At 32.2% G+C, this 24199-nt stretch overlaps 1 protein-coding gene across 1 annotated transcript in view; it reads left to right on the top strand.

Moving 5' to 3' along the window:
* The window catches only part of KLHL1 (kelch like family member 1), a 423432-nt gene that overhangs the window by 158265 nt on the left and 240968 nt on the right, over positions 1-24199 (top strand). Inside the window, exon 4 of the mRNA XM_024230886.3 lies at positions 18358-18554. Coding sequence (XP_024086654.2) covers positions 18358-18554 — 197 coding nt within the window. The remainder of the gene's footprint in view (positions 1-18357; positions 18555-24199) is intronic.

The following is a 24199-nucleotide window of genomic DNA, read 5'->3' as shown; positions in this document are numbered from 1 at the left end:
TCTTAAGTTGTAAATAAAATACTTAGTTGGAATTCAGATTGTATATCAGTACTTATAAAATTGTATATCAGTTTTTCAAAATCAAATCATAATTCTGCTAACAATATTTGAGCACTTATGGCATGAAAAGGGTTACAGTGTGTATTAGAAAAAGATACAATGTAAACTATATATATCGATGCTCCTTAACTTACAATGGATTTATCTGGATGTGCTATCCTCTTTGCAAATCAAGGAATATAGCGAATGCTTATCGCTTTCATGCCATCATAATGACCAAAAATTGAAAGTCAAACTCTGATAAGTCAGGAACCATCTGTATAAAAAACTGATAGAATACAGCTTAAAATGTCATAAACCTTTAAACAAATTTGGCAACGCACAGGATTATATGGAGCAGGGCATAATGCAAAAGCTCTTTACTTTTGTTTTTAAAAGTAGTAAAATCTATGTATCACTATCCACTTGTTGGCATTCTCAGTTTAGATGTGTCAAATTGACTTAAAAACAGCTTTGTGAGCATTTTCCTGTACCTAATGCAGCTCCTGTTCTGTAGTTCCGTTTTTCTATTAGGCTGAATAGAAATGAAAACTGAGATATTATCATTTAATCTTCAATAAGCCTTTGATTTGGCAGGGTGAAGTTAAAGTTATTCAGGAGTTATTGTATGAGTCATCCTCAGAAGCATAAGGTCAGAGATGAAAAGAGAATTAGGCCATGCAATATCTTATCACTCTATGTTCAAATCACCTAGAGAAGTAGCAACATCTGGAACTTCAGATATTCCATCCTGAACATTATACATTTTATAGAGGAACGTTTTTCTATGCTAAGCATGTGCAAAGCAGAAACACCAAAATATTTTTTGAAAATTACATATTTCATATTTCAAATAAGCATTTGTAAAATCTTCTTGAGATAGATCACAAATGTGTTGGTCTGTTTTAAATTAATACGAGGACACATATACATATTCAAAGCCTCTAAATTTCTTAATGCTGCCCAATCAATGAGGTAAAAGTAACCTTGAAATGATCAATAGTAAGTTTTTGACTGTGTTACTGGAATAGGAACATCAGAACTTAAATTGACTGGTATTGTGTCTACCAGATTTGTGTACTTTTATAGAGTATCAGTAATGATAGGAGTTCCTTGAAGTGACTCATAGCTGTCTTGCTCTCAAAATAGTTTGAGTAGCTTAAACTGACTATCATATTGCTATATAGTGGTTGAGTGCAGGTTTGGTTCATAGTTTATCCCCATCTAATGCTAGTTCCCTTTAGGTGGCAATGGTGCCTTACAATTTAAGCATATTAATGCCTAATGGTCTTTGTCCTGTGAATGCATTGAACAACACTCAAGTTTTACTATACATATGTCTACTATGTACTGTGCCTTATGATGGGGTCTGAAAAAAAATATGCTGGATTATACATGTTCCTTACCTTTAAGGGCCTTCAAATTTAGCACTAAATACAACTTTGTGTTATCTTATTTTGGTTTAAACATTTTTTGATATATATATATATATACATATCTCCTAGTATTTTCTCATTTAAGAATGGAGCAAAACGATTTTTGATAACAACAAATATTGATTTTGAATCCACTTGCACGCACATTAGGATTTCAATCACAGCCAAAAATGGATGCTCATGTTTTGAAAGGAAAAGAAAAACTATAATATATTTGGAAGGGTGCACTGAGGTTCACTATATTTTAAAGTTGCTCTTAGACTGATAGAAATTTCCTCCTAGTTTATCTCTTACATAGTCTCTACTATCCTGACATACTTGAAAATATACTGTGTTCATTGATGTGTAAGAAAATAGAGTTCTAACAAATATGGGATATGGAATTGCAGAGTTACTAACAAAGTGTCAGGTCCTGTAGAGAACTGATAAGGACAAGGTTTAAATAAAGGAAGCTGTCCATCTAGTAGTGATATTAAGAAGAGGGTTAGGAAATTAAACTGCCAAATGGCAGACCTTTAATCATATTGAAGTGTTAACTTCCTTGTAAAAAAAGGTTGTGCGCCACTGAAGTTAATTAAAGTGTCTTTGTCCATGCTAAGAAATGTTAAGATAGCTTCTGCTTGCTGCCAAACATTTGAATGAAATAAATATACACACATAGAGGCTGAGATGTTGAATGTCCTGCTTTATTATTAAAAAGTGTATATCAGCCTGGACTTTACCATTTAAACTCCCTTCAGAATTTTTGTTGTAATTAGAAGTAAATTATTGTTTCATTTTTATTACTGGTTTAATTCAAGTGGTGTGAATTATGCAAGCACATTAGTACATTATTAGTTTTAAACTTAAGGCTTTTACTAGATGGAAAATTCTATCCTCGATTTAAGAAACTGAGCCTTCAAAGACTGGTTTTATGTATTGTTATTGCCCATTATTTTAAAGTGTTCATTTAATAAATTTTCAGAGGAAGTTTAAACAACCTGTATATTCAGTAACAAAATAAAAGTAATAAAAATAAAATCAATAATATAATTTTTATATCACCATCAAATCCTTACCTTTCCATCATTTTAGCAAGAAACCTTGTTTAATTTGTGCATATATATGTTTAAAATGTGTGTGTGTGTGTAAAACATTTAGTACTATCATATGAAACTAATTTGGGAAAAAGTATTGTGCCAAAATAGACAATAAAAACGATTTCAATTTTGTGACTGTTATACAGCTTTTTGTTGTTGTTATTGAACAGTGTTTGGCTTTGTGCCATGGGGCTTAATAGAGAGGCTGCAAAAGAAATAGCTAGGTGACTTTTAATATTTAGGAGTAAGGGTTATGTATCTACCACAATGTAAGTCACAGTTATTTTCTGGGTTTTGAAGTAAGAAAAATCTCTTGGGTCCCGTAATCAACTTTACTTCCTTAAACAATCTGTGGATTTTATTTTATTGTTGCTCTCAGTCTTATAATTGTTTTCATTTTCCTTTACTTTGTGAGAAGCTAAGAACTGAATCATTGAATTGAATTCAATCACCATTTTTCCAAGTGTTCAGGGTACCTGCTATGTATTTTCCTACTTTAATCATAAGGTTCACTATATCTTCTTAGGATTTTTCCACCTGTACTTTCAAAATACTTATACACTTTATTCCTTTGTATTTGTAAATGTAGTGTGTAGAACTTAACACTAGATATCCAAGACTTATTTTGGCCTTCACTTGAATGGATATGCAACTACCACTCAGTGTGATGTGGGCAGCCCAGTGTTCATTCTGATCACTGGACATTTATTCTAATTGGCATGCACCTATTTCTTGCTTCTCATTAAGTACTTGAAATATCTCTTGGGCTTCTCCATTTTACAGTTATGGATCTTGGTCAAATTACTTAACTTTATGAAGTCTTCAGATTCCTTAAATGTAAAAAGGGAAAATAACAGTCTTTAAGTGAGAGGGTTATTTTAAGGAGCAAACTTATAAAATTAAGCTAGTTTAGCATAAAGTTTAGCATGCAGCAAACACTCAATTATGATGATTATTCATAATGTGTGATTTTATAAGTTTTTTCAAATCTTTTTCACAATCCATAAGAATAAAAATTACAGCTGAGAACTGGGTGAGGATATTCACTTTGCTTATCAATCTTTTATTAATTTCGAGTCCAATTTATTATGTGTCTCAGCATTATAATATGTTTTTTAATTCAGATGTATGATTTGGTATACATGTATAATGGTGCATTTTTTAAACAACTAGCTTATGATTTTGCTACCTTGTGTATTTGAGATGGATTTTTATTGTATATTATATTCATGATTTTGTCATGTTTTATCTTAATTGGTCCTTACAGCAACATTCTGAGATAGGTGGGTAGTCAATATCATATTGTCAGATACAGAAATGGCATCTTAGCTTACATGTCAACAAAATTATTATAAGATGTAAAATCATGGCCTAATTTTTCCATGGACATTTTGACATCTTTTCTACTAGATCTGGAGTTATTCAACATTCTGTCTGCTTAATATGAGAGGCAGTGCTGCTCATAATTACTTATGTCATTGTCACATTGAGTGAAAAGCATGACCTTCCATTGACCTAGTAACAACTGGCATCATATATTTTTTTCTTACAATTAATATTGTTGTACATCAAATCATGAGTAGCCTGAGGAAGTTATATAGATGATAACCAAATGGAGAATTGTCATTGATGCTTCTTAGCACTAGTTAAAATGTTATCCTCAGACTTGTGCATTCATAATTTCATAATTTTAAGTCTAATTTTATTTTATTAATCTGAAGAAGAATCATAAAAATATTACAACATTCAATTATTAACATTTTCAAGAACTTTGCGTGCAAATCTTAGCTATGCCTCACAATATTCAACTTTATCTTACAAGTGAATCAACTAAAGCACCAATTTCCTAAATGTTTTTAAATAATACCTATCTTTGAAAACATTATTTTACTTCAGTTTTCACTATTTGTTAATATCTTCCATTTAAAATTTGGTAGAGATGATATGATTTGCTGATAGTACGGGGGGAAAACAAGCAAATAAAAACAAGCAAAACAACCCTGTCATTTCACCCTTCTTAAGACTTCTGTAAATTACCACTTAGCCATTTTTAGTGAACAGTCCAGTTTCCCATTATGCTTGGGAAAGGACACTTATAATGGGAACACGAAGCACTTTAATTTTAAACACTTTGTCTCCCTCAGTTGAAGGATGCTAAGTGCAATCCAACCAGGAAAACACATTTTAGCTGGAAGTGAACTGCATGCTGAAGATGTTCTGAAGGAATACCTTGATCACTGATTCCTTTGGATTGTGAACTTGAGTTTTCATCTCTACATATAGTAGCTATTATTTCACTCCTGTCACAATACTGAACCAGAGAACATGTCCTAGCCAAATGGCACTTACATGAGTCTGATGAATCTGTCCCACCCCATATTTTCTTCTCTAAAGAAATGTTTAGGTGTGGTGAGAGGAGAGGATAATGCAGAATAAAAACCAATAAAGAAATTCTAAAGACTGGTAATGGGATTCAGTCTTACAAGAAAAAATGTAAAATCTATTTTGCATTTATCTAAAATATAAGTTTATTCGTGATAGATCCATGCCTGAAAAATGTGAATACTACTTGGAAATATATGCCATTGATTATTTTCATGTGTTTTCCTGGGCTATGCACTCTGCTTTCTGATTAATGAGCATTTTTGATTAACTGACAAATTTGACTAATTCAAAAATGATGTAATAGGACATTTTTGAATCATTTTTACAAATTACTATTTTATTTGCCAAATTCAGTTAAACAAAACATATTTAGAACCTTGTACTCAAACCCCCTTGCTTACATTTATTTAACTTAAGTTTTCCACATCTTAAGATGGCTTCAAAGTGCACTATCCAAGACGGGAAATAACAGTCACATAACCTATGACATAACTCAATGTGCTTGGATAGTGTTTTCAGAAAGAATTGCATACTTATCAGAAATTCTGTATCTGTATGCTCCCTCAGCAGCACTCTGTAATTATTGCACTTACAGTTCACTGGGGCTAAGAAATATTGATTTTAAATATGGATTGTGAGATGTGAAGATTTCAAGAAAGGCATGAATGTTTGTAGTCAGAAAATAAAAGTGATGATCTTTAAAAATGACCCATAGTGGTAGCAGCAAGGTAAGGAGGTAACATATGAAGCATATTTTGGAAACCAAGATAGAGCGTCATAAAAAATTACCTGTTAAACAAAAATACAAAATCTCTGTCAACACAGAACCTCAAGAGTAAAGAGTAAAGAGTAAAGAAGTGGGTATGGTGGCCTCACAGAGGATAGGATGGTAGAACTCCCAATCCGGGCAGAATGTGAGATAAACTATTAAAACTGCCAACTTTTTTCTTTCTACATCAAATCCACCAAAGTTACTGAATAAAATATTTAAGCATCTCAAGATGGAAGAGCTCTGCGGATAACTTCAATATACCCTGGTTCTACAGAAACATGTTCCTACCAATTTGCTAAAATCTGGCCAGCAGAAGTTGCCTTCTTTTATACTTACCCTTTTCTATCTCCCTTCTAGTTTCCTGATGGTGTAGAATATAGAAGAAGAAAAAAAATTAAGCCACTTACATAAGCCACCAAGTTATGGCTTTTATCTTAGTTTTATTTCTAAATATCCATGGTGTATAAGGCTTTATAAGTCAAATAAAAAAATACTTGGAAAGGCATTCAAATTCAAATCAAAACAACTATGGTATAATTTTCACAATAAGTAAATGTCTTAAAACTCTGTTTGTATTCATAGAAATGACATACCAATTAGTTTTTCTTCTCAGTCACCAAGACAAAGAGGTAAGCATAATCAGTTATATTATAAACCAAAGGCAAACATTTTCCTCACCATAAACACGGGTGTTGTTATATTAAAATCTGAGACAAATATTTCATTTGAATATTCAAAATATTTTAAATATACATATAACACTGTATAAGCTACTTTAGACATCTTCAGTATTTAGCCAAAAGTGTATGTAACGATGAATTATAGAACTGTTGCTTCTGTGGGCTGATTCAAGTTCAAATTATTTTGTCCAGGAGCACAAGTCTCTAATACTTTCATGCATTAAGCAACAGAATATTTAAATCTGAAAATCAAACTCAACTGGGTTCAAGGTACAATTAATTTAAAGGGAATTGAATTATCTCTGCCGAATTCAAGAGTATATGTTCTACATAAAGGTATCCTAAATTAAAATAATGACCAAAAGAACGTATCTTTGATAAGTCTGGTGCTTAGATAGACAAATTATGTTACTTAAGTAAGGATTTAAATAACTTCTATGGCCATGAGTTAATCATTCTTTTTCACTGTTCTTACAATCAAAATTTCCTCAAGTGTTGCATGACATGCTATTTTAGGTTAAACTTCATGGAAATTAGTGAGAGTGGGAAAAATCTATGGAGTTGATTAGGGACAGAGTCATAAACTATAATAAATTTGAAGATAAGACATGTACTCTATTGTTAAAGTTGAGGGAGCTTAACACCTATGCATTGATGTGAGTCAGGGGAATGTTGCTTTTACTCTGAAAACAATTCCTTGTTCTCTTCAAATGATGGATATGTAATTAGAGTAGCTTTAAAGCAATTTAAGTAAATTTGAGCTACTGTCATGTTTAATTCTTACCTATCATGCAGTGGACTTTTATAGGAATAAGGTGGACAGACAGAAATAGAACGAATAATGGCTTGTATTGTGGCAGCTACTTTTGAACTGCTCTTTGCATAGCTTTTTATGACTTTTCTAACAGTTTCTCTTGAACTCTAAGATGTAATTAGTACTCAAAAAACATAACCATGTCTTTCTTGTGGCTGGAAGGCATGTATGACATGGTTTACAGATTAATTAGCTCTAGGATTATAGAATTTCATGGGTAGAACTTATATTCTGTTTTCTAAAATCAGTTTGCTGTAATTTTTAGAAGACAACTAGGATTTTCTCTCTGACAAGAGAGAGAGGAGGCCAGAGTGCCAATAAAGTGGTACAAATTGGCAATAAGGAATAATTTTGACAGCAAAACTCTAAATTGCAGTAAAATTTAAATTTCATTGTTAACTGTTAAGAATATGTGTAAATTGCCTAAACTAAAATCCCTTTAACTCTCCTTCCTTTTTTGAAACATTTTTTCAAAAAATCCTGTGAAATAACTGATATAAATAATTGAATACACCAATAAATGATGGAGAATAGGCAAATTTCCCAAGTAGAAGAATTCAAAAGTATTTATGCCAGTTATTCCACTATCATGGAGACAGAGTACAACTCCCCCCCTCCGTAAGTGTAGGCTGTGCATAGGGACTTTCTTCCAGAGAGTACAGTATGTAAAGGTACTAAAGAATAACACTACAGTGGAAAAACCTGACATACACTACCTCCGCACGTGATCAAGATGACTATCACCAGTGATAAGTCATGTTGATAATGTTTCTTAAATAGCATGTGACGAGACAGAAACTTCATTCATAACCCCAGTCTAATAATCAGCAAAATATCAATCGAACATTTTATGAAATATTAAATTAGTACTCCTCAAAACTGTCAAAGTCATTAAAAAAAGGAAAGTCTGAAAACTTCCACAGCCTAGAGTTGCCTAAAGAGACAGAAAGAGTAAATGAGATGTACTATTCTGAATAAGATCCTGGAACAGAAAAAGGACATTAGGTAAGAAAAGAAAAAAAAATCTACGGAATGTAAAGGAAGTACACATTTTAGTTAATAATAATGTAACAATATTTGTTCATTAATATAACACATATATCATACGAATGTAAGATGTTAATAATGGGGGAAACAGTTATATGTTATATGGAAAATCGCTGTACTAACTTTGTAATTTTCTGTAAATCTAGGAGTATTTTCATATAAAACTATATTTTTAAAATACCTATGAGTTACTAAAAATGTCAGTTTTGAGGTTTGAATTTCTAGAGTGACATTGATATTGTTTCTTCTTCAGTTTAACAGAATGATGACAGATAAAATTTAATTTACTTTGTGAATTTTATAGGCACTTTTTGCACTTGTCTGGTAGAATGCACATTTCTAAAACAATACCTTTGGAAATACACATTTTCAATATAACAGATTTTGTAGATGAAATATGGATACTCTGTGCATTTGTTAATAGGGGACGATGTGTCTAATAAGAAATAGAACCACATTGATACATATTCTTCTATAAATTTCACTTTTTCCTTCCTATTCTATTTTACATATTTTTATGTCAATGCAATATAAATACAAATATCTTATAGAAAAACAGAGTTTAAGTCTACTCATACAGTGGCCTTAGCATTTACTTAAGATGTAATTGTAGATAAATGTAGCACACCTTATTGGAATCCTATTTAAAAAGTATTCCCTGTTTAGTCCCCCAGTTGAATCAGAGGAGGGTGACTCCAATTTTATAAGCAGTTTATAGGATCAAAACCAATTATTTGTATTTCACCCCTTTCATAATGATTGAGTTAGGCATGATTATGTGACACAATTTTTGCCAAGTCAGCATGGAGAAAAATTTCTGGGAATTCTTTGGTAAAAGTTTCTTCACTGATGTAAGAGATATATACATAAAGAAATAGTTCCTCTTCTGCTACGTGCTTTCCTGTCTGAATCTGAAACCTAAAACTATGGCAACTATGAGAGAAACTGAGGAAGTCACTTGAGGAGATGCCTGTTTCCTGATGATGTGTTGACCCTCTCAATTAATTAACTCTGGAGACAAAGTTCCTCTGGACTTGCTAAGAGAGATTATAAACATTTCATTTTTATTTGAAAACAATCTCTAAAAGTTGTCTTTTATTAGAAACATCGACTTCTTATGTATATCAAGTTTAATATGGCTATCATGTATTTTTAAGCCAGTTTTCTATGGCATCTAACTAAAAACATGTAGGTTTTGCCTTTTAGTAAGCTTGTTTGAGAACATTATGCCTTGAAATCAACTGTGAATGAAAATGTAGAATTACTTTTCTTTCCATTAGCAGTTTCCATGCTTTTTTAAAAGTTAACTTTTAAGTCAAATACTTGGCTGCTTTTTGCCTTTTTACATCTAGGTCTGGCCGAGCAATATTTAGGTTATATATATAAAGAAATATAGCATGCATGAGGTAGCTTAATTTGTGTGCATTGAAGTTTGACACTGGCTAATATTCCATTTGTGCCTTCTGGCTTTAACAAATGGATTCTTTCATTGGATATAGTCCAAGTTTTAGAAAATAAAATATTAAAACTCTGAAAAAAACAATGGTTATAATATTTAACCTCCAAAGCTAGCAATAAATAAAAATATTATTCTACATATACCTTCTGAAAATTCTTTTTTTTTCTTTTTCGGGGAAATAATTGAGAGATGCTCTGAAAAAAATCTGTCTGAATTATTATGAAGTGTATTATTATCAGGGGTTTGAATTTAGACTGAATAAATATGTTTCAAGAAAATGTCATAAAAACCTGTAAGTTATTACATTGACATACTGCCTCTGAATCTTTTTTCGAGTGTTGATCTGGGAAGGTAAAAATACACACACATATAAAGAAATATAGTAATATACTTTTCCAATATAAATGGTCAGTTATACACCATTTGCCTGAACAACCAAGCCAAACTATGTGGAATCCTCTGAGATTTTATTCCTCACTGTCCACATCCAATATTCACTTTATCAGTCAGAGTCCCAGCAGAAAACAAATGAAACACTGAAAGAGCTTAAAGGAAGAGAGTATAATAGAGATATCAACAGGGTTCAGAATGTTCACAAGGGATGATGGAAACACACAAGAATTAGCCACAGTGATGGAGTAGGAAGATCGTCACACACACACACACACACACACACACACACACACACACACCACACAATTTTGTATGGCAGGCTCAAGTTTTTAAGATTATATTAAGAATATGTTTTTCATATGATAGGTTGGTACAAAAGTAATTGCAATTTTCCCATTGAAAGTAATGACAAAACCCACAATTACTTTTGTACCAACCTAATAATAGCATATATGACTTGTCATGACTATAATCATGTTTTATATATTGCAAACATTCAGAAAAATTATTGGCCAGGCATGGTAGTTCACGCCTGTAAATCACAACAATTTGGGAGGCCAGAGCAAGAGGATGGCTTGGGGCCAGGGGTTCTAGACTAGCCTGGGCAACATAGCAACACCTAATTGCTATAAAAATAAAAATAAATAGCTGAACCTAGTGGTGCATGCCTGTAATCTCACCTACGTGGGAGGCTGAGGCAAGAGGGTAACTTGAGCCCAGGAGTTCAAGGATGCAGTGAGCTAGGATCATGCCACTGCCCTTCAGCCCGGATGGCAGAATAAGACCTTGTCTCAAAAAGAAAAAAAAGAACAAAGAAGAAAAAAAATCACACATCCTCAATGTAAATTATAATATCGTATATTTGTTTGATTTTTCTTTGCATTTAAGCACTCAGAAAATGTTTCTATCTACTTGTCAACTCAAATCATTTATTAAATATATTTTGAAAATACAGTTGAGTATTCTTTTTTAAAGCTTTATTGATGAATAATCGAGATATAATAAACTGCATATATGCAAACTGTATAATTTGATAAATTTGGCATATGTATATACTCACCACAAAGTAATGAATATATCTATAATCGTCAAATGTTTTCTCATGTCCTTTTGCAATCTATCTTGTTGTCCTTCCTTATCCCCACCTAATATATAAGCATCAGTGATCTGACTCCTTACCTACCAGATTTTTTGGGATTTTCAAGAATTTTGAAGTTAATCATAGAGTTTGTGTTTATTTTCTGTCTGGTTTCTTTCACTCAGCCTAATTATCTTGCACTCAACATAAGTAACCATGATATTCCATAATCAAAAATTATTTTATTTTTATTATTATGAAATATTCCATTGAATAAGCATACTCTAATTTTGTTTATCCATTTACCTGTCAAGTAACATTTTAGTTCTTTCCAGTTCTTGGCCATTGCAAAATAAATTTTCTGCAAACATTCATGTACAGACTTTGTATCAGCATATTCTTCCTTTACTCTTGAGCAAACATCTAGGAACAGAATGGCTGAGTCATAGGAGAGATTAAACTGCAAAATTGTTTTCTAAAGTAGTTCTACCATTTCACATTTCCACAAGTAGTTCTAATAGAGGTGTTGTGGCATGTCATTGTGTTTGTAATGTGCATTTTCTGAAGCACTGATAATATTGAGCATTTTTTGTTCATATATTTTCTTTTGCGGGATGTCTGTATAAATCATTTGCCCAGTTTTTTAAAAATTTAGTTTGAAAATTCTTTATATATTCTGTATATAATATTTTATCAGATATGATTTGCAAACTTTTTCCTGCTTTATGGTTCATCTTTTTATTCCTTTAATAATATATTTTACAGTGGCTTTTTTTTTCTTTCTTTTAACTAGAGGCAGGGTCTCATTCTGTCACTCAGGCTGGAGTGCAGTGGCATGATCTTAGCTCAATCTTGCAGGGAATTATATGAAGTCTAGTTTCTCAATTTGTTCTTTGAGAAATTATGTTTTTGATATTTTATCAAATAAATTTTTAATTAACAAAGTTTGCTTATAGAAGTTTTATAGCTGCCAGGCGCGGTGTCTCATGCATGTAATCCCAGCACTTTGGGAGGCCGAGACAGGTCAGGAGTTTGAGACCAGCCTGGCCAACATGGTGAAACCCCGTCTGTTCTAAACATACAAAAAATTAGCTGGGCATGGTGGCGGGTGCCTGTAATCCCAGCTACCTGGGAGGCTGAGGCAAGAGAATCACTTGAACCCGGGAGGTGGAGGTTGCAGTGATCCGAGATGACGCCACTGCACTCCAGCCTGGGCGACAGAGTGCGTCTCCATCTCAAAAAAAAAAAAAAGTTTTATAGTTTAATGTTTGAATTTAGATGCATGATCCATTTTGAGTAAATTTCGTATATCATTTGGGGTATACATCAAATACAAGTTTTTGTACACATATCTGACTCATTCAAAGACAATCTTTTCCAAATGACTTACTTTTGTGCCTTTGCATAAACTTTGTAACCAGTCTTAAAATCAGGTAGTGCTCTTATTCTCACTTTGTTATTTTTCAAAATTGTTTGGATTATTGTAGGTCCGTTGTATTTCCATATGAATTTTATAATCAGTTTTGCAATTTTCACAGAAAGCCTACTGGGATTCTAAATGTTGTTGTAGTACATCTATAGATTAATCTGGTGTGAAATGAAATCTTAGCAATATTGATCTTTGAGCTTCTGAGCACAGCGTCTCTCTACATTCCCCTACCATCTCAGGACTTCTGATTAGAATGCTATGTTGGGTGATCCCCAAGACTAATGCCCCGTTCAATGATGAACTGGGATACTTCGCAAGACTCAGCATGTAGTTTTACAAATGGCTATGAATTGTTACGGCAAAATAATACATAACACAATCAGAAAACGTAAACTACCCATGGGGCGAAGCCCAAATGAAACCAGGTACAGACTTCCAAGGGTTCCCTTCCAGTGGAGTCCCACTGAACATACTTAATTTTACCTTCAATGAGTTGTGACAAAGTATGTGAAATGTCAACCAAGGAAGCTCACTAGAGAGATTCAGTGCCTGGAGTTTTATTAGGTGTTGATCGCATAGGCCTCTATCTAACACAGACCAAAATTTCAGACTCCTAGAAGGGAAAAAAGGTGTTCCTCATATAACCATATTGTTTGTACAGTTTAGGCACAGTGAGTCAATTTTATCAGTTAATGTTGAGAATCCTCTTGAAATCTAAGTTCTCAAATACCAGCTGGAAAAAACCTTGAAAGCAGGCCTTTCAGAGGATGGTAGTAGTTCAGGTCTGCTGTGCTCATTCTTTTCTGCATAAATGATATTGAGAGAAATAGTTAATTAGATTACAGGAAGTCACCCTCCCAATGTTCTAAAATCACAGTAAAATGAAGTCAATAGAAACCATGCCATCAGCATGTAGGTCTTCCATCTGATTTTCTCTCAAGATCTATGCTAAGAAGTATGCAACCGTCTTCTTGACAACTTTACTGAACAATTTAGGTAAAATTCCTCTGAAGTTTTAAGTCAAAACAATATGTTGAAGGTATATATGAATACAAAAGTGTTATAATCAGTTTAAAATTAATAACATATTTTAATGTGTTCGTATTATTTTCTCTATTTTAACTTTATTTTTATAACAGCAGGTACACATTTCAAAAAGAAACAAAAATTGATATACAAATATAGGTTTCTGTAACCTATAGAATACTTTTTGCTCATGCTTGCTATGGTATTCCACAAACCTTAAAATATATATCAATAGTTAGCACTGATGTAATCAGTCTTAAAATCATTCAAATCCATATTTTAATATATAATAAACATATTTTCATATTACTCTAATCACTGTATTTTCCAACCTGTTTTCTGCAGTGTATCTGCTCTTTTTCCTTCATCAACTCACTTTTATGCTTGGAGGCATGCTTTAGATTTCTTTACTGTCTTGCTTTCAGTGAAAGTCATAAATAAAATATGAGTCTTTTTTATCTGATATCCATGTTGTCATATTTGAAAGCAAAGGTATCTATCATCCAACAAATTCTTCTTTAATTATAAAAAAATTAAATGAAGAAATATGTCAGATACTGCCTAAAACATTGTATGACACTTAAAGCCACCAAAAATGGGACACACTGACATCAGGAGCCTTTTGATCATGATGGAGCAGGGTACAAGATCACCTATATGGTGTCCTTGCAACAAAAAAGAAAAAGAAAAAAAATTCACCGTAATCTAATAAAGGGGAAATAATATAAGTCCAAAAGGAAGAATTCTGCAAAACAACTAGTATGGATTCTTCACTAACATAAATTTATAGATGAAAAAATGGCAAGAGAGCAGTTCTAGATAAAAGGAATCTAAAGGAACACCATAAGTAAATGTAACATATAATCCTTGATGGGATCTTGAATTAAAAAATCAAAGAAAGCTACACAGCAAACTATTTGAACATTTGGGAAGTGTATGTCGTAGCAAATATATCAATTTTATGTATGATAATTATATTGCCACTCCGTTGGAGAATACGTTTGTTCTTAGATAATACATGCTGAAGCATTTAGGGGTGACATGTGATGGCTGAAAATAACTCTCAAGTAATTTTGCAGCTACAACATAAATACACACATACACATACATAGAGCAAAATGTTAACACTGGGTGAAGCCAGATGAAGGGTATATGGGTGGGTTTTTCAAACTATTATAGGTTTAAAAAATTTCAGAAAACAAAATTTGATATGAAAAAATAGTTATTATGCATAAAGGACTTTCTTAATAAATATTCTGTCCAAAAGTTTTGAAAGTAGATAACTTTTTTATTATGTCATAAAACTATTCATGATGAAAAGGAGAAATCTACGAAAAATTGGTAGTAACACCACAAAGTTAAAAAATATACACAAACAGGCAACAATATACTTTTAAATTTCAATTAAAGAACAGCATAATTAGAGTTAGATAAAATTACATTTTTCCTAAAGTCTTATATTCAAATTTCAAATTTAGTGAAACCTGCCTTCCAAGTTCACAAATAAACTAAGGTATTCCTTATATGTAGGCACTAAAGGCTGCCATTGATTATTAAAAGCTGCAATGTATGCTTTACTCAGGCAAAAAATATGTATATAAATGAAAATATAAATGAAACAATTCAAACTTTAGTCAAATTTAGAAGATTCAGAAAAATTAATAAAATAGGATATTATTTTCTCAGGTTTAAAATTCTTAAGATTTTCCTTTTAGAATAGTTTCAGTAAGCTTGGCACCAACTCTTCTTTGAATGTCTGATAGAATTGAGCTTTGACTCCCTCTGGTCCTGGAATTTTGGGGGAGTTTTTTAATTACTGTTTCAATCTAGGTACTTGATATTGATCTGTTCAGAGTTTTTATTTCTTTCTGATTTAATCTAGGAGGATTATATATTTCCAGGGATTTATTCATCTCTAGATTTTCTAGTTCTTGCACATAAGATGTTCATAGCAGCCTTGAATGATCCTTTGTGTTTTTGTAGTATCAGTTGTAATGTCTCCCATTTCATTTCTAATTGAGTTTATTTGAATCTCTCTTATTTTCTTGGTTAATCTCACTAATGATCTAACAATTTTGCTTATCTTTTCAAAGAACCAGCTTATTGGTTCATTTATCTTTTGGATTGCTTTTGTTTATTTGTTTTCATTTCATTTAGTTCTGCTCTGATCTTTGTTATTTATTTTCTTCTGCTGGGTGTCGGATTAGTTTGTTCTTCTTTCTCTAGTTCCTTGAGGTGTGACCCTAGATTCTCTATTCGTGCTCTTTCAGACTTTTTGATATAGGCATTTATTGCTATAAACTTTCCTCTTAGCATCACTTTTGCTGTACACCACAGGTTTTGATAAGTTGTGTCACTAGTATCATTCAGATCAAATAATTTTTTAATTTCCACCTTGATTTCATTGTTGACCCTAAGATCATTCAAGAGCAGACTATTAATTTCCATGTATTTGTATAGTTTTGAGGTTTCCTTTTGGAATTAAAAAATGTTGAGTTTTATTCCACTGTGGTCTGAGAGGATACTTGATACAATTTTGATTTTCTTAAATTGATTGAGACTTGTTCCTGGTCTATCTTGGAGAATGTTCCCTGTGTTGATGAAAAGAACATATATTCTGCAGTTTAGGGGCAGAATGTTCTGTAAATATTTGTTAAATCCATTTGTTTTAGGGTATAGTTTAGGTTCATTGTTTCTTTGTTGACTTTCTGTCAACGAAGACCAATTATTCTTAGGTTTAGCCATTCAACATAATTCCAAATTTCTTGGAGGCTTTGTTCATCTTTTAAAAATTCTTTTTTCTTTGGCTTCATCTGATTGGGTTGACTTGGAACTCAGAGCATAAATACATATTTTGGGCTAATTATTATTAAAATGAAATTACATAAAGACAGAGTAGGATTTGAAGAAATTAATAATCAAGACAAAATGCAAATAGTATTAAAATCTCTTAATCTTTGTGTCAAAACTGCTGTTTATGAATGTATTAAAATTCTGTGATGTCAGTAATTCCCATGGGGAAAATTTCTAGAAGTAAAGGTTATATAAATTATTACAAAGTGAGGAGTAAACAGTATGTTAAATATGACAAAGGAATTATCCATGAATTTGAATAGTCATTGAAGTTAAAAAAAATATAAGGTTATACAAAACAATAGATATGCTAAAGAGAGAATTAGTGAATGGAAAACATAAAAAACTTACAGACATGAAAAGAAAGAGAAAATTCAGTGTACCCCTAAGGAATAGTCTGTAAGAGAAAATGGAGGAAGCAAAGGTAGGGGTGAAGAATCATTTAAATAAAAATGGCAATAATATCCCAGCATTAGTGAAAGTGCATATATTCATATTCAGTAAGATCAGTAATTTCTAATCAAAATTAATAAAAAATTATACTCCTTAAAAATCCTATTCATTAATATTGCTGCATATTGTTTATTAACAAAAAATTATATTCAAATGATTATTTAGACAATCCACTTAAAAGTTTAATTTTATAATATAGAAATGACAGAAGAAAAATAAGCAATATATAATATGAAAAATTCACATAATTACAGGTACTGGCTAATTAGAATACACTTCCTGTGTGTCTTCCATACACTTGGGTGTTATTAACACCTGTAATTAGCTGGTATAAGAGAAGGAGAGAAGATGCACATCATAATTGCCTTGGTCTGGTAGTAAAACACGTCCTGCTCCTCATGGTCTATTGACAAGAGCTTGTTAGATGTCACATCTAACTCAAGAGAAATGTAGTCTGACTCTATGTTCTCAAAAAAAAAAAATGACTGGAGATATTTGTTGTGAAAAACTAATAGGCTGTGCCAGAAAAATGGAATAAACCAGTTCTGAGATTGTATAACTTGTAAAACTCAGATACAGATAGTAAATCTAAATGATAATAAAACCATCAAACTCATTGAATTACTAATCAAAATGTAATTCCAGATAGTTAAGTCCATAAAACTTCAAAGATAAGTTCTATAAACATTTGACAAACAGATCCGTTTAAAAAAATTATTCTGGATATTAGAAAAACAGAGGAAACACTAAACACTAAAGAGTCTTTTTTTTTTTTTTTTTTTTTTTTTTTTTTTTTGCCTTTAAGATAAAATGACCAAACGGGGAAACAAAAAGATAAAATGACCAAACGGGGAAACAAAAACAAAGAAAAAACTAAAAACCAAAATTATAGACAATTTTAAACATGAGTACAGTGGGTTAAGTACACTACTACCAACCTGTAACACATGCATTTATAAATGTATATACATATGTTAAATATCCACAAATAGATATTTTATATTCGTATACAAAGATATACCTTGTCAGATACTTAGAGAATCTCTGCTCTCCTAAGTTTGTAGGCATATATTCTGAACCTTATTTTTCTGTTTTCCTTATTTCACAATCAAAGGAAGAAATATCATTTCTGTATATACAGAATGTATACAGATTTCTGTATATACAGACGTGTATACAGATACGTTGATTGAAACTGCATTTGTATCTACTGAGTGATATTGAATATTAAATGAAATAAGAAATGCAAAATTATTAAAACTATTGGTGACCTTTACCGAGTTACATTTATCTTGATTATCAATCTCAGTTTAGATCTGTTCTAGCAGATTGGCCTAATGTTTTGAGTAATATTATGATACATATTATTTCATGTTTTTAAAAGAGTTTCATAATTACCTTTGCTTATGTTTAGGCTGCTTGGAATTAAAAGAGGACACCATTGAGAACCTTCTTGCTGCAGCATGCCTTCTTCAGCTTCCGCAGGTGGTGGAAGTGTGCTGCCACTTCCTCATGAAGCTTTTGCATCCATCTAACTGTTTAGGAATTCGAGCCTTCGCGGATGCTCAAGGATGCATTGAATTAATGAAGGTGGCCCACAGCTACACAATGGTAAGGAAACTTAATGTTTTAATAATGGAGACACACTCTGTGTTATCAGAGGTAAAAATAATTACTGTCATGGCATTAGCAAGTTTTTTGAGTTTAAAATGAGTTTTCTATGCTTGGCACATTTTTTTGTTATGAGCTATAGTGTAGCATAATGTATTTTCTAATTTTGAAAAACACATTCTATACTGGTTTATTGTTCTTTTGTGGATTTATTTTTTATTTTATTTTACATTTATTGGTTTATTATAAAAGATACTGCAAAGGATACAGATGAAGAGATGTGTAGGGCGAGGTATGAGGAGAGGGGTGCATAGGTTCCAGGCCCTTTCTGGGCATACAACCCTCCAGGAACCTCCGCGTGTTGCATTTAGGAAGTTTCTTTATGGCTTTATGCACACAACAGGCAATACAGATATACATATTGATAGATATTAATAAAGTTATTTAAACTGATTTTCAAAATTGCCCCAGGCATATCTACCTTTGTACCTTCACTTCCACAGCTGCCCTTTTATACATTTTTCTGCATTTTTTTAAACCTCTCCATCACAGCATATTATATTTGGTGTGGCTATGCCAGTATGATTTTATGGAAGAAATTGAAGCCTATTTTATATTTTTGCCTTTTATTCCCTGTATGTTTGTATATATATGGGTGTGTATATATATCTATATATATATATATATATATATATATACCCATACATATATATATATATGGGTGTGTATATTTAACAGCTTTGTAGAGAATCTAAAAGCCATTTCAATTGTACAGTTTAAATTTGTGTACTTTATAGCATGGGGTTTTAAAAATATTAATTCCATTCTAGGATAGAATAACCAGTTACAAGTCTCATACCCATCATATTACCTATCCTAGAAATAATCATTCTAAAAGCATTTAATAGAGTGAGTGCCTGGCATAGAGGCCCTATATCAATGCTACCCATTTTTACTGTGATATTATTATTCATTTTATTAATGTCTTCATTGTTATTATTGAAACAACTAATAAAGTCTTATGGAAATTTTTCTCTCCAACTCAAAGAAAGAATTAAAATGAGATAAATATCGTTAAGCTTTATGGTTGCTATTTGTTTCTAATTGAACACTTTTTCTAATTGCTAATGAGTCAACCACTTAAAAGTATTCTGATTGCCATTTTGAAACAGAGTTTCAAAATTATTTTCTTTTTCCTTTTTAATCCTTTAAGCAGATTACTAAATTAAATGAAAATATAGAAATAAAAGGAAGAAGATACACGATTTGTAATTCTATTGTCAAATCCTTCTTTAGAAATTTTCCATGACAGACACGATGCTACCTTTGAGATTATATGAACCATAGCAAATCAAAGTAAACAAATAATTCATCAACCAAAATATCAAAGTCCAACTGCCACCATTTCATTAGGCACATTTCATTACCTTTAGGAGCTCCTGGCTTAACTAAGCCAAAGAACAATATGCCTCCATATCCAGAGGGATAATGGTCCCTTCTGGTCTAGTTGCAAATTATTAATTTAATAATGAAAATATTTTCCTTGCAGCTGCTTGGACTGTTCTGCAATTTATCACACAATAGTAACAAATTTTTTCTTCAGAGACTTTAAAAGGTATGCTTCATAGGAAAATATATTTAAAACAGAAATATAGAAGATTCCTAAGGTACTCAACATTCTGAATGACTGCATATTAATTTATTTCTTAGACTGTGATATATAATATCTGCTGAAATTTAAATGATTTCAAATTATTTTGAAAATGTGATGCTCTGGTATTCTACAGATGTTTATGGTAACTATTTTAGAGAAAAATTACTGACCAGTTGTCTTCCCAGATCTATATTGTCTCTTCAGTTCCAGCAGTTTAAAATGAGTGTTTTGCATCTGATAATGTGATTTCTCATCACATATTTGCCTCTGATCGTTGTCCAATCAGGCATATGTTCTCATCTAATCTACCCAATCTGTGCTTTGAAAGCAAACATATTGTGTTTTTCTTTTCTCCTTAACTGCTTTAACAGCAAATCATTCCATTTTTTCTACTACATGTGGGATAGAATTAACTTCTCTCTTGACTGTAATTATTTGCCTGATTGCTTAATACATGAGTAACACTTTCAAAATTTTTAAATTTCTTGCCCAAACTCTTTAGAGGTAAACTTGATCTTCAAAGACCAAAGGTCTGGTCTATCCAGACCTTAATTTGCTACTTATATTTCTCTTCTTTATTATCTGTCATCTTTCCTTTGGAAATTTCACTTATGTATTTGGCTTCAGCTACTAAATTTGTGCAAATAATTCCAAAATCTTTTGGGTAGGTGACTCAGCTTGGCAATGAATAATGCAAAATACTGGAGAATTTTGATTGCAAGCTCAATATCAGGTAGAAGTGTAAAATTAATTCTGAAACATTAATGTAAACTATGTCTGCGTGAATATAGAGATAGCACCAAAATAGCAGCACTGAAAGAAATAGTCCCATTGTACTCTCTTAGATTACATTATGAAATCTGTGCTTAATTCTGGATATAACATTTTAAAAGTAATAGAGAGTGGCAAACAGAAACAGATTAGAATAACAAGAATAGTAAATTTTATGTGATTATGTAATATGAAGAAAAGCTGAAAAAATGGCTGCCTATGCCAGAATAAAATTAAGGCATGACAATAGCTATCATATATTTGATAGAATGGACTTGTTTAAAACAGTGGTCTTTAAGTGTTTCTCATTCTGTTTTTAAATTTATTTTACTAATGCAATTCTCTGTTCAAATTAAATATTATATCAAAGTATAGTTTTAGAATTGATCTGCTTTGGGTAAAAATGGACAGAAAGTCCAGAGTCGACTTCCGTCTCCCGATCTTTCCTTCCCTGCTGAGATGTCAATTTCCACTGGTCATCATTGCTACTTCCCTCCAAAGTTAGCTCTGCCTTTTGGAGGACACACGTGGAACATTTTTATCCAGCAATCCTTTCTCTAGATGGTTCTTGGTTAGATCTTGCCAATAAGAGGCATTCATGTAAGATATGAAAGCTGGAAGAGAAGCGGCAGCCATTATTCTCCACAGGCAGTTGCAGGAAGATATGTAGGTAAATGGAAAAGTAAAATAACTTACAAGCAAGCGATCAAAGCTATTTACCCCACTGTTGTAGGCTGACACCATTGTTGGGAGGCCTCTGGAGGTCCTTGAGGAATGCAGTGTCTTTGCAGAGTGCTTTTGAGAAAATTAATGTTGAAATGAAGGTTGAAATCTTTAGTAGAAACTTCCCTGACCTTCATAGTTTTTTCAATGGCTGTTTAAACCTTCAATTCTCTATTCATATCTTTTAAACTTAGAGTATTGAGTGTTTCATTTTCTTAATTAAAAAAAATTCAAAACCTACTTCAACATAGCATCATAGCATGTTCAATTTTCATTCTTCTTTTTTTTTTTTTTTTTTTTTTTTGGAGACAGAATCTCGCTGCTCTGTCTGTCACCTAGGCTGGAGTGCAGTGGCATAATCTCTGCTCACTGCAACCTCCGCCTACCAGGTTCAGGCAATTCTCCTGTCCCAGCCTCCCAAGTAACTGGTATTATAGGCACCTGCCACCACACCTGGCTAATTTTTGCATTTTTAGTAGAGACAGGGTTTCACCTTGTTGGTCAGACTGATCTCAAACTCCTGACCTTAGGTGATCTACCCGCCTTGGCCTCCCAAAGTGCTGGGATTACAGGCATGAGCCATCACACTGGGCCTCCATATTCTGATATACATAGTCCTCCACACCTAGCTTCTAAGCTGCTACCCAGGCATTTTTCCTCAATGTTAGATGCAATTGCTCTCATTCCTGCTAAATATGTGTTGTATGGTTCCTTCACTCTTACTTAACTCAGATATTTCTCTTGTTGGAATCCATTATAAAATTCTGAATAATCTCTCCCTGTTTCTAGTTCAAGTTCATTCATGCCCAAGAAATATCTTTAAACTTTTCATGGCATTACCTCTCACAATTGAAATCTTAGTATTCCTTTCTTTAGGATTGTGTGATATCATAAACTTTCTTATGCAATTAATTATTTTTATTTCTTTGTGACTAGTCTTTACAAATATACTGCAGATTTCTTTATGACAAGAGAAGAAGCGTTCTCCATTGAATTTTTTTGTTCCATCAAAGTGTCTAGTATCTTGTAATACATTCATCAATTCTCTGTTTCCCTTGGGTACTTTTGTAGAACTTTCTTTAATTTACTCATTCAACAATACTACAAGTGTGTGCCTTTGACTTTTTTTTTTATCACATTTTCTGCTATTATTTTCCCTGTTCATACAGTTCTAGCCACACTGACCTTCTTACTGTTTTTTGACAACACTAAGCATAACTTCACTTGTGGAGTTTTGTGCTTGTTCTTTCTTCCCTCTGATGGAAATCCTCTTCTGCCAAATATTTATACCTGTTTCTTCTCTACTTCATTCAGATCTTTGTCAAATGTTACTTCCATAGAGACCCATTCTCTGAAAACTCCATGTGATGTGCCAGTACCTTCGAAACTCTCTATTCCTTTACACTCCTTTTTATTTTTTAGAGTGCTTATTTAGTTCTTGGCTTTATAATATACATTTGTTTTTGTTATTGTTGTTTTTGTTCTCCACCTGCTCAATTAATATAGTAGCTTCTTGATAACATAAAAAAACTTTTGTAACGTAAGTGCCTAGATAAATCTCTGTATATGCTATTAATTACTGAATGAATAAATGAAGGTATAGTGACTATTGACTGCCATGTACCAAGTTCACTGGGTGCTACCAGTAGGTGGCACAGGGATTGCAATGGTGAACAAAATAGAAATGATATTGCCCTTAGAGTCAAGGTTAATATGTTGAATGAAAACAAATTATCATTATAAAGTATAACTATTTATGCCTATATATGTGTATGTGTATAATTTATAATACTTTATAATGATAATGATACTTTATAAAGATAATGTGTATATATATACACATACACACACATGGTAAATTTTACAAAGAAAAATTATAAGATGCAATGGGAACTCTCCCATAAACCAGAAAAAGACTTTAAATAAATGATGTTTATATGAATTGTAAAAAATGAGGTAGAATTCGTCAGGTGTAGATTTGGTTAAAGAATGTTCATAACAGAAGAAAATGGATGTGCCAGTGATCTGAAGTGGGAAGGCAATTGTTGCTTAATGAAATTCAAGGTAGATGGGATGGTGGAGAGGGACAAGAAGAGAGGTAGTTTATGAGGCTGAAGATTTAGGCAGAACCAATTGTGCAGGGTTGTGGAGACTTTGTAAAAATTGGGGATTTATCTGGAATATAATAATATGCCATTGAACATTTTGAACAAGTAAGGACAAAGGTTTAATTTTAAGATGAGTTATCAGACTGACATAAAAGGAAGGCAAGAAGAGAAACTAAGAATAGAGATTAGTATACCCTAGAGGTGTGTACACCCACTCACATAATTTGTTTATAATGATAAATTATCATTATAAATGACAATTGCATATGCCTATATATGTATGTATGTATACATCTGTGTATACATATAGGTAAATTTTACAAAGAAAAATTGTAAGATGTAATATAAGATGTGATATATACTCACATCCACATATTAGGAGACTGAGA

Source organism: Pongo abelii, chromosome 14 (genome assembly GCF_028885655.2).
Source record: "Pongo abelii isolate AG06213 chromosome 14, NHGRI_mPonAbe1-v2.0_pri, whole genome shotgun sequence".
Classification (NCBI taxonomy): Eukaryota; Metazoa; Chordata; class Mammalia; order Primates; family Hominidae; genus Pongo; species Pongo abelii.
This window is presented reverse-complemented; position numbering and strand designations above follow the sequence as displayed.